Genomic DNA, 11,447 nt, shown 5'->3' on the forward strand with positions numbered 1-11,447 from the left:
AATCTGAAACTGAAAAGCACTGCAGAAACCCAGGAGGACCGGCAGCTTCTGTAGAGAGCGAAACAGTTAACATTTCCAATTCAATCCGACCCTTAGACTGAAACTCCTGGAACTTTGTGACAAAACTCTTTGGAGTTCTTCTTCTGAAGAAGAGTCACACTGGGGTTAAAAGTTAACTTTGTTTCTCTCTCCACAGATGCTGCCAGACTGCTGAGCTTCTCCAGCACTTTGTTTTTTTTTCCCCTGGTTGGAAGTCAACAACTTCAGGACAGGAAGAGAACTCTGTTTGACCTTGGACGGAGCAGCAACGCTGTGAGTTGCAAAAATACATTAAAGCGCTCTCAAAGCACAAGGAGCCCTGGCATCAAAGTTTGGGAGCTCTGAATCCTGGAATAGTACAAGTTATCAAGTGATCCAGTCCCAGGCTAGGAGTCCTGGCTTCATGGGCTTCAAATCCCACCATGGCAGCTGGTAGAATTTCGATTTAAAGAATAAACTGGAATATGAAGCTAACTTCCATAATAGTGACCCAGAAACAATCATTGATTGCCGTAAGGATACAGTGGGTTTATTAATATCCTTTAGGGAAGGAAATCTGCCAGTCGTACCCAGTCAGGCCTACACGTGACTTCAGGCCCACAACAATAGACTCTCAAATGTCCTCTGAAAAGGGCCTTTCAGGGCACTCGGTTCAAGGGCATCAGGCAACAAATTGACCGCGACACCCACATCCCATGAAAGAATAAATAAAGTCGGGGGGGGGGTTTAGGTTCAGAGGAGTAGCTGACGGCACCAGAGCTTACCGTTGTCAGGGTGTTCGTTGTCTTGGGCTATAAAAACATGATCCAGGACGAAGGTCACAAGCTCCGTCTGCAAGGACAGCTCTGGGATGTACGCAAATGGCTCGACCATTTCAGAGCCACTGGGTGGTTCCTCGTGGCTGAAAACCAACAGGAGATCACACAGAATGACGAAGGCCTGGAGAGGGACATAAACATCTTTCAGCCATTGTAAAACACACAGCGCGTGGGAGTTGGATAGAGTGGGACGCATTGATTCTTCCACAAATTATTAGCTAGGCTTTAAGAACCCATTGAACTCCGCCTATTGGCAAAGGAATGGAGTTTCCAACATCACCTGAAGATTTGAACCTTGAATTTAAACATTAATCCCCAGTCATCACTTCAAATAAAGCCCAGCGAAAACATTGCATCCATTTCAAATTTACGTGTAATTTTTCTATTTACTTTCTTTGAAATCTTCATGAGTTATAAAAGTGCTGTATGTCTCTGGCAGGGAAGGAGGTGAGCGGTGAAGGTAAAAGGGCCTGTGATAAAATCTTCAGGAATCTCTCCAACTAGAGTTGGCAAACCCCGCCAAAGTGCTGCTCATACTCCAATCCAATCCTCAGGTGAAAGTTGGCAGATTCCAATCGGCCTCCAGGATAGGGAGCATCGGGGGGGTAATCTGTGATTCTTCTGGTTCACTTCCTGAGCCCCATGAGGGAAATGAAGGACACCCACCCCACCTCTGCTGGAGTTCACTTTGTTTTTGCTGGAACCGATCGCTGGACTGGTAAAGCATAGCTTTATTCTCGGGGACACAGGTTCAAGTCCCACTGTGGCTGCTGGTAGGATTTAAATTTGGTTAATTAATATAAAGAAAAACATCCAGAACTGAAAGCTAGTCCCAGTTGTCTAGACGGTGGAACTGTCATCGATTGGCGGTAAATCCTGTCTGGTTCGCTAATGTCCTTCAGGGAAGGAAATCTGTCATCGTCACCTAGTCCGGCCTACATGTGACTCCAGAATGTGGTTAACTCAAATTCCCTCAGAAATGGCCCAGCAAGTCACTCCGTTCAAGGGCACTCGAGGACAGGCAACAAATGTGACGCCCACATCCTATGAAAGAATAAATCGAAGAAAGGCTCCCTGATCTCGTTCTAGCAGCTATAGCTGACAAGGCACCACTCCACATCAAGTATGGCTGACCATACTTTTACTGCCTGTTGTCTGCAGAATTGGATGAATCTACAGGTGGGTAATCAATTAATGACATGAACACGGCTTCCTTGACACAAGTCTTTGAGTGGGATTTGAATCCACCCAGAGGCACAGGTACTACCCACTGCCCCACATGATGCCCCCTGCTGGTAATATTAGAGGACCACTGACTCAAAGGCCCAGACCAATGCTCTGGGACTGGATTCAAATAGCATCACAGTATCTGGTGGAAACTAAAGTCAACAACATATAAATCTGGAATGACGGGGGCTCTTGTGATGCAGTGATAACGTCCCTATCTCCGGGCCAGGAGGCCTGGGTTCAAGTCCCATCTTCTCCAGAGCTGTGTCATAACATGTCCGCACAGGTTGGCTAAAACATCTGGGATGAAATGATATTGCCATGACCCAAGGTCATGAAACTATTTTAACCCATCTGGTTTATTAATGCTGTCAGCAGCTGGACACAAACCAGCTGAACCACATGTGACTCCAGAACCATAGCAACGACTTGTGACTGCTCGGCAACAGTGTTGTCAAGCCACTATTAAAAAAAAGTCAAATGTCAACACTGAATGGACTGCAGCATTCCAGAAGACAGCTCGCCACTCCTGTCTCAAAGGCACTTAATGGTCAGCAATCCTGTGAATAAATAATGAAAAGCTAACAGTTTAGTCTAATGGTAGAGCGTGGCTTTACAGATAGGGCAGAGCGCAAGAAACAACAAAAGACCCAACCCAGCCTTGGCAATGTAGCCCTACTACTCCCGGCATTTTAGACGGCGTTGAAAGAAAGCAAAGTAATGAGAACCACTCAATCCCAGCGCATATAGGAGCCAACAGGAGACAGTTGGGCCGAGCGGCCTGCTTTCCCATGTTGCGACTTCTGTGCCATTCTACCAGAGGTGAACCTGTCCAGTCTGTGGCTGCTGACTCTACATGGGCCGTGAAGCCTGCTCACTAGGCCTCTTCGAGATGACCTTGTCCACACTGACCTGCTCTTTGACGGTGCTGCTGGGATTATTTAGGAACTGTCTGCAAATGTGGCAGAAACCCCTCATCTGCTTCCTCAGCGACACCTTCATGCTCTGGACAGAAAGAAAACAAGCTTTAGACCAGAAAGAAAAAACAAGGGGAACATCCTGTGTCTGCTTTGCGTTGTTGCGATTTTCCGATTAGCTTCTTTGAAGATCACGTCAACCCAATGGCAAAAAGGTGTGGGAGAGCATTAACACAGCCCACCTGTGAGAGCTGATAAGCAAGTCTTATGATCATACACTCATTCCATCACTAAGATTAGTTACACCCACTTCCATAACATCACCCAACTTCAGTTATTCTCCTTAGATCACAGAGGGACAAGGAGATATTTAATTATAGGTGTACAAAATTCTGGGCAGTTTTGGCAATGATAGGTACAGAGCAACTATCCTCTATTCGCAGCAGGGATTTGGAGATATACTTGAAAAATAATTGCAGGGGTATGGGTAAGGGCTGGGGAGCACAATTTGTGGGAAATCTCTTGGAAAAGAATCAAAGCAGCCGAGATGTGCCAAATGGCCTCTTTCTGTGCAAATAGAGAGCTCAGCAGTTCATGTTGTATCTTAACAGAGTGACAATCCCTGCTCTTTTTTTAAGTGAAAAGGTTATAATGAGGCTACAAAGGGTTACAGATAGATTAATTGAGTGCCAAAGATGTGGCAAATGCATTTTAAAGTGAGATTATGTAAAATTGTCCATTTTGGTAGGTAGGACGATAAAGTAGCATATTATTAACATAAAATAAAGAACTGCAGAGACTGGAAATATGAAACAAAAACACAAATTGCTGGAGGAACCCAACAGGTCTGGCAGCATCTGTAAAATGAAAGCAGAGTCCAATGACACTTCTACAGAACTGATGCTGCCAAACCTGCTGAGTTTCTCCAGCAATTTCTGTTTCTGTTGCAGCACACAGAGACATTTAAGCGACTCTTGGATAGGCACATGGATGGTAGTATAATGTAGGATATGCAGGGTAGTTTGATCTTAGAGTAGGGTAATAGGTCGGCACAACATCGTGAGCTGAAGGGCCTGCACTGTGCTGTACTGTTCTATGTTCTATGTTTTGTTCATATTATTAACAAAGGTCTGAGATGCAGAGATGTCCTCAGTCATTTTGCACAAATCACAAAAGGTTAGACCGCAGGTACAACAAGTAATTAGGAAAGCTAACGGAATATTATTATTTAGTCTGAGTATAATTGGATATAGAAGTAGGGAGGTTATGTTTCAGTTATACTGGTGAGACCAAATCCAGAATACAATGTACAGTATTGTTCACTTCATTAATAGAAGGATGTGAAAGCATTGGAAGTAGTTCAGACAAGGTTGACTAGACTAAACCTGTTCTCCTAGAAGGAAAAACCGAGGCTTGTATCTCCTGAAGGTTTGATGTGGAGGTGAAGGTGTTGGACTGGGGCAGACAAAGTCAGAAGTTGCACGACACCAGGTTATAGTCCAACAGGTTTGTCTGAAATCACGAGTTGTGGCTTCGTCAGGTGAAATGACTTCATGTAAGGTCCTGAGGGATCTTGGCAAGGTAAATATGGAGAGGGTGTCTCCTCTTTTGGGAGAATCTAGGACTAGGAGTCACTGTTTAAAAATTATGGGGTCACCCGTATAAACAGAACAGGCATTTTTTTTCTCTCTCAGAGGGTTATGAGCGTTTGGAACTCACTTCCTGAAAAGCTGACAGAATCAGAGTCCTTGAATATTTTTAAGGCAGAGATAGGTATTTTCTTGTTGAGCAAGGAGGTGAAAGGTTATTAGAGGCAGGTTGGAATGTGGATTTGAGTTTATAATCAGACCAGCCATGATCTTATTGAATGGTGGAGCACTCATGAGGGGCTGAATGGCCTACAGCTGTTCCTTCTTCATATGTTTGTATCTGATCCAAAAACAACAAGGAAAGGCTCACATCCCTGTACCTTGGAGGTGTTGCTTTCAGACACTTTTGACAGCTGCCACATGACATAATAATAACTGCAGAGGATTGCCTGAACGATAATCTGCAAAAACAGGGAAACACATTTGTAAACATCATCTTTTACATTATCTTAAAAGTTAATGGGGCTTAATCAATGTCGGTTTGTGATTCATTGAAGTCAGAGTGCATATGCTTTTTTCTTTATCCCTGTAAAAGATCACTGTCAAGGCCAACATTTGTTACATGTCCTTAATTGCCCTTGAACGGAGTAGTTTGCTTCGATATTTGCAAAGGGTGTCTACGTGCAGCTAAGTCTGCACCTCTCCATGCATTAGTTTTGCTGTCACCAACTTCTTTCAGTGTATGGATCAACAGGACCACCTTGGTAGAGGAAATACCTACAGTGTGGAAAACAAGCCATTCAGCCCATCAAGTTCACACTGACCCTTCAGACAGAATCCCACCCAGACCCAACCCCCTACCCTATCCCTGTAACCCTGCATTTCCCATGGCTAATCCAACTCACCTACACATCCCTGTACACTGTGGGCAATTTAGCATGGCCAAACCACCTAGCCTGCACATCTTTGGACCGTGGTAGTGTGTGGCTTTACGGATAGGGCAGAGTGCAAGAAATAACAAGACCCACCCCAGCCTCAACGTGTAGCCCCGCTACTCCCAGCATTTTAGAGACAGGGGGAGAATATACAAGCTCTACACAGACAGTCGCCTGAGGCTGGAATCGAGCCCGGGTCCCTGACGCTGCGAGTCAGCAGTGCCAACCACTGAGCCACTGTGCTGCCCAGTCCACTTCCTGGTCTAACTAGAAGAGGATTTTGTCATTAACAAGACATAGTTTATTACATGTTAGCAATTAGTCACAAGTTACATTGATATGATACACACTGATTTAGAGATTTGGAGGAGGACCTGCTGTTAGATTTCACTCCTTCGAGACTCTAAGCTGTTCTGCCCATAGGTTCGTAAGACAACATCACAGTGAGTGGTTATTCTGGCACTCCTCAATATCAACGCTTTCTATCCCATTTACAATGGTTAAAAGTCTACTCACAGCGGGCAAAGTTTAAAAGTAAAAGTAAAACAAAGAACTGCAGAAGGAGTAAATCCGAAACTCAGCAGACCTGGCAGCATCTGCCGAGGGAAATCGGAGTTAATGTTTCGAGTCCAGTTCTGAAGTGTCACTCAACTTAAAACATAATCTATTTCTCTCTCCACAGATGTTGCCAGACCTGCCGAGTTTCCCCAGCAATTTCTGTTTTTGTTTAAATATGAAATTTCCCCCGTTGAAGACTGCGATGAGGAGAGATAATTTCCCCCAAAAGATCTTGAGTCTTTGCAACTCCCTTCCTAGAAGGCAGTGCAGGCAAGGTGATTGATTATTAAAGGCAGATAGAACCTTGACCAAGACAGGGGTCAGAGCTTCTGATGAAGAGTCAGAAACATTAAAGTTGATTGGGGGAGGTAACGGGACATCTTGCAAGTGGGAAGATTTCAAAGCTGAGATAATGAGAGTTCAGGGACAGCACGTTCTTGTCAGTGTGGACTGGAAGGCTGGCAGGAGCAGAGAATGTTGGATGACTAGATATATTGAGGAATAAAAACAGAAATTGCTGGAAAAGCTCAGCAGGTCTGGCAGCATCTGTGAAGGAAAAGACAGAGTTAACGTTTCAGGTCCGGTGACCCTTCCTCAGAACAGAACACCGGACCCGAAACGTTAACTCTGTTTTTTCCTTCACAGATGCTGCCAGACCTGCTGAGCTTTTCCAGCAACTTTGTTTTTGTTCCTGATTTACAGCATCCACAGTTCTTTCGGCTTTTAGATATATTGAAGTTCTGGTCAAGAAAGAGAAAGAGGCATAAATAAGGGTATACACAGCTGGGATCAAGTGATACCCTTGAGCAGTATAGGGAGTATAGGAGTATTCTTAAGAGGGAAATCAGGGGGGCGAAAAGGGGCCATGAGATAGCTTTGGCAGATAAGGTTAAGGAGAATCCAAATAGATTCTACAAGTACGTTAAGGGCAAAAAAGTGACTACAGAGAGAATAGGGCCCCTTAAAGATCAATGAGGCCATCTATGTGTGGAGCCACAGCAGATGTGTGAGAGCCTACATGGTTATTTCATATCAGTATTTACCATGGAGACAGACATGGAAACTAGGGAACTTAGGGAAATAATTAGTGATGTCTTGAAAAGGGTCCACATCACAGAAGAGGAGATGCTGCAGGTCTCAAAATCCATGAAGGTAGATAAGTCATCATGACCTGACCAAGTGTATCCCAGGGCATTGTGGGAAGCTAGGGAAGAAATTGCAGGGCCCCTAGCGGAGATATTTTTATCATTGGCAGCCATGGGTGAGGTGCCAGAGGACTGGAGGGTGTCTAATGTTGTGCCTTTATTTAAGAAAGGCTGCAAGGAAGAAACAGGGAACTACAGACCGGGTGAGCCTGACGTCAGTGGCGGGTTAGGTGATTCCGAGAGACAGGATCTACATCCATTTGGGATAGTCAGCCTGGTTTTGTGCATCTGTATCTCACTGTATCTCACAAACTTGATTGATTTTTTTGAAGAGGTGACCAAGAACATAGATGAAGCCAGAGTGGTAGGCGTTGTCTACACAGATGTGAGCAAGATCTTCGGCAAGATTCCGCATGGTATACTGGTTAGTAAGATTAGATCACATAGGATCCAGGGAGAGCTAGCCAATCGTACTCAAATCTGGCTTGACTGTACGAGATAGAGGCTGGTGGTAGAGGGTTGTTGGTCAGACTGGAGATTGGTGACCAGTGGATCGGTGCTGGGTCCACTGCTTATCGTCACTTATATAAACGACTTGGATGAGAACATAAAAGGTACAGTTAGTAAGTTTGTGGATGACACCAAAATTGGTGGTGTAGTAAACAGTGAAGAAGATTATCTAAAAGTACAATGGGATCTTGATCAGCTGGGCCAGTGGGGCGAAGAATGGCAGGTGGAGTTTAATTCAGATAAATGCGAGGTGCTGCAGTTTGAGAAGACAAACCAGGGCCTCTCCTCTCAGCCTGGCAGGCAGGTCGCCATAGTTTCAGCCTTGGGTAAAGGAACCACCTTTCTCTCCAACCAGGAAGTCAAGGAATCTGGCTGGAGGCTGGTTGAGGTCCCTCAGGGATGTTGAGCTGACAAGATAAAGGCTGTAATTGATGATGAGTCAAGAAGGTTGACCTTCTCGCCCAGAATTTATTAAACGAGGTGGTGTGAAGGGGGTCAGTATCTCCAGGGCCACCTCCAGGGAAAGGAAAATTCTGTTCATTCTGCCCGATTTGGGTATATCAGCCATGATTCTTATAGAACAACAGAATTACAGAATTTGAACTGCAGGAGTTCAAGGCGGCAGCTCGGTACCAACATCGCAAGGGCAATAGAGACGGACAATAAATGCTGGTCCAGCCAGTGATGCTGATGTCCCATGAGAGAATGAAAAAAATTGTTTTGGTGCAGAAGAGGCCATTTGGCCCATCATGCCTGCTTCAGCTCTATGAATGAGCATCTTCACCTTGTGCCAATGTCCTGCATTTTTCCCATACCCTTCCACAAAATTTCTATCCAAATCATCATCCAGTGCCCTCCTGAATGGTGAGGCAGGCTGGTAAGGTAATTTCTGATGTTCTTACGATCTTTGGGTTATTGGAGCATACAATCAGAATTTCTGCTGCCCCGTGGTACATGTCAAATGTTACATAGCAACATCAGGACCCAACCCCGCTAACTAAAGATCAGCATCAAATGTGTCCCCATTTGGTTCAATATTGTCCTTAAAGCCTTTCATACACAGCACTTCACAATCTCTAATCTGTCTTCCCCAATGCCAATGCATTCATTCCTCTAACTCTAGTCGGCAACTCGATGCAGAGTTTAGGGGTGGCACGGTGGCTCAGCGGTTAGCACTGCTGACTCATGGCGCCAGGGACCCGGGTTCAATTCCACCCTTGGGAGACTGTCTGTGTGGAGTTTGCACATTCTCCCCATGTCTGCGTGGGTTTCCTCCGGGTGCTCTGGTTTCCACCCACAGTCCAAAGATGTGCAGGTTGGGTGGATTGGCCATGCTAAGTTAGCCGTGGTGTTCAGGGATGCCTAGATTAGGTGAGTTACAGGGGGATGGGTCTGGGTGGGACGCTCTGAGGGTCGGTGTGGACCGAAGGGCCTGTTTCCACACTGTTGGGATTCTATGAACCTGCCCTATTCTGAGTTTCTCTGACCCTATCCATTGTAAGTATCACACTGTATAATATGAATTGTATGCATCATATAAATCACGTTACAACTCGTGCTAACTACCAGTTTGAGGGTGAAATTGCTTCACATCTGCACAAAACATATAAAGTCGGTGATTTAACAAGTAAGGCAGATGTACATATTCTGCAAGAGATGGTCATGGTAGTAGTTCATGCCTCACCTGGTCAGGTACATTTCCATTCTCCAAGGCCCTCTTCAGCAGTTTACAGGTGCTGTTTAACAGGTTCCATCGAGTTATATCATGAGCACTGAAATAGTGAAGAAAATGGAATTTGCCACCTTGTCAGAAAGCCAAGCTCTCACATGACCTTTTACATCAGGGTTTCACTTACTGCAGCAACACCAGCACAACAGCGCTGTGAGACAGGAGTACACAAACTGAAATCCTTTCCAAATCGTTTTCCAAAGGGAATTGGATAAATAGTTGGAGGAGAACGCAAAATGACAGAATGGAGGGGAATATGTGGAAGGGAGAATTAACCTGTTCTTCAAAAGAAGAACACCGATGGATCTCCCTTTGGGCTTTATCTTCATTCATTCATTCACAGATGTAGGCATCACTGACAATGCCAGTATTTATTATGCTTCAGACAAAAGTATCGGTTTTTGGGCTATTGCCGAGGGAAGTTAAGCATCAATTACATACGGGAGGTGATGGCCTAGTGGTATTATCACTGGAATGTTAATCCAGAGACCCAGATAATGTCCTGGGCACTCGGGTTCGAATCCCACCACAGCAGATGGTCTAACGATGACCATGAACCCATTGCCAATTGTTGGATTAACCCATCCAGTTCATGAATGTCCTTTAGGGAAGAAAACTGCCATCATTACCTGGTCTGGCCTACATGTGTCTCCAGACCCACAGCAATGTGGTTGACCCTTAACTGCCCTCTGGGCAATTAGGGATGGACAATAATTGCTGTCCGGCCAGCGACGCCCTCATCCCATGAACAAATAAAGAAGAACATTGCAATCTGGATTGACAAATAGCCTTGTCCATAAAAGAATGGCAGGTTTCCTTTCTGAAAGAACAGTAGTAAACCAGACTGCATAGTTATTCAACTAATTGAATTTAAACTCATGTCCAAGGATCATTAAGTCAGGCCTCTAGATTAATAGCGCAGAAAAATGACCACAATGTTAGTTTACCCCGCTATACTAGTTCAGGATTCTATGAAAGAGAACAAGCTAAAAATCAGGTCTGACATATGAAAAAAATGGCCGCTCACAATATCCTGAGGAGGCGAGATCTTCAAGAATGAAAATCAGTACAAAATAAATAAACACCCAAAAACAGCAGAGGGAAAGCAGATATCACAGTGCATGGTAACAGAGTATATTTGGCTCACTTGCTTTAAGCTGAGATACAATTTGCTTCCCATCCAATAAAGAGATAAATGTAACATATAGAGTCTGCATAAAATGTATGAATTAGGAGAAGGACCAGGAGAAGTCCTGTCAGCCCCTTGAGTCTATTCCACCATTCAAGAAGATCATGGCTGATCTGATTACTCCACATTCCTGTCTCTCTCTCCAGTCTTTAACTGGATTTCTCTACTAAAGAGGGAAACATAGCAACACACATCTTATCAAACAGCTTCCAGTTACATGAACTGACACTTACCAGTGCTAAATGTTTCACTTACTTGTGGAAGGTCGTGATTCTTTTCAAAGCACACCACATCTGGTAAGATTCTGTGTCACCAAATTGGCCTCCCTGTTGAGCAACAGATAATAGTGTGAATAACGAAAGGACTACAGCAGCAAAGTCAGACCATCAGGTCAGTTTTACAGACTCGCTCGAAGAAGAGGAGGGGCATTCTATGGCAGCATTATCCCATTGTTCCTCATTCAACCAAATTGCCAGCAAAAGTGCAGATTAACATGCCAGTGGCTGTCTACAGGTTGTCACTGCTGCAGAATTACTGTCAGAAACAAAGTCATCACCTCTCCAAAAACAATTCATTGCACAGCAAGTTGAGACATTTTGAGAAGTTGGCCCTATATGCCTACCATGGCCTCCCGCAACCAGTGGGCACAACAGGGGAGAGAGTGTGTGGTGAACACTGTAAACAGTCTTATTTAATTTGCTATGTTTCCTTTGTTTTTCATGGTCTAGTTCTTCAACAGTCAGCAAAGATGGACAGCTGGACTGTCACTTTATAGTGGGAACAAAAACAAA

General features: G+C 44.6%; 1 protein-coding gene across 1 annotated transcript in view; it reads right to left on the reverse strand.

Moving 5' to 3' along the window:
- si:ch211-269e2.1 (cohesin subunit SA-2) overlaps positions 1–11,447 on the reverse strand; it is a 126,015-nt gene that overhangs the window by 29,666 nt on the left and 84,902 nt on the right. Inside the window, exons 14-18 of the mRNA XM_048597887.1 lie at positions 10,912–10,982; positions 9,423–9,510; positions 4,971–5,051; positions 2,997–3,089; positions 804–978 (exon numbers count right to left, since the gene is read on the reverse strand). Of these exons, the coding sequence (XP_048453844.1) occupies positions 804–978; positions 2,997–3,089; positions 4,971–5,051; positions 9,423–9,510; positions 10,912–10,982 (508 nt within the window). The remainder of the gene's footprint in view (positions 1–803; positions 979–2,996; positions 3,090–4,970; positions 5,052–9,422; positions 9,511–10,911; positions 10,983–11,447) is intronic.

The sequence above is a fragment of the Rhincodon typus genome, chromosome 6 (assembly GCF_021869965.1).
Source record: "Rhincodon typus isolate 14 chromosome 6, sRhiTyp1.1, whole genome shotgun sequence".
NCBI lineage: Eukaryota > Metazoa > Chordata > Chondrichthyes > Orectolobiformes > Rhincodontidae > Rhincodon > Rhincodon typus.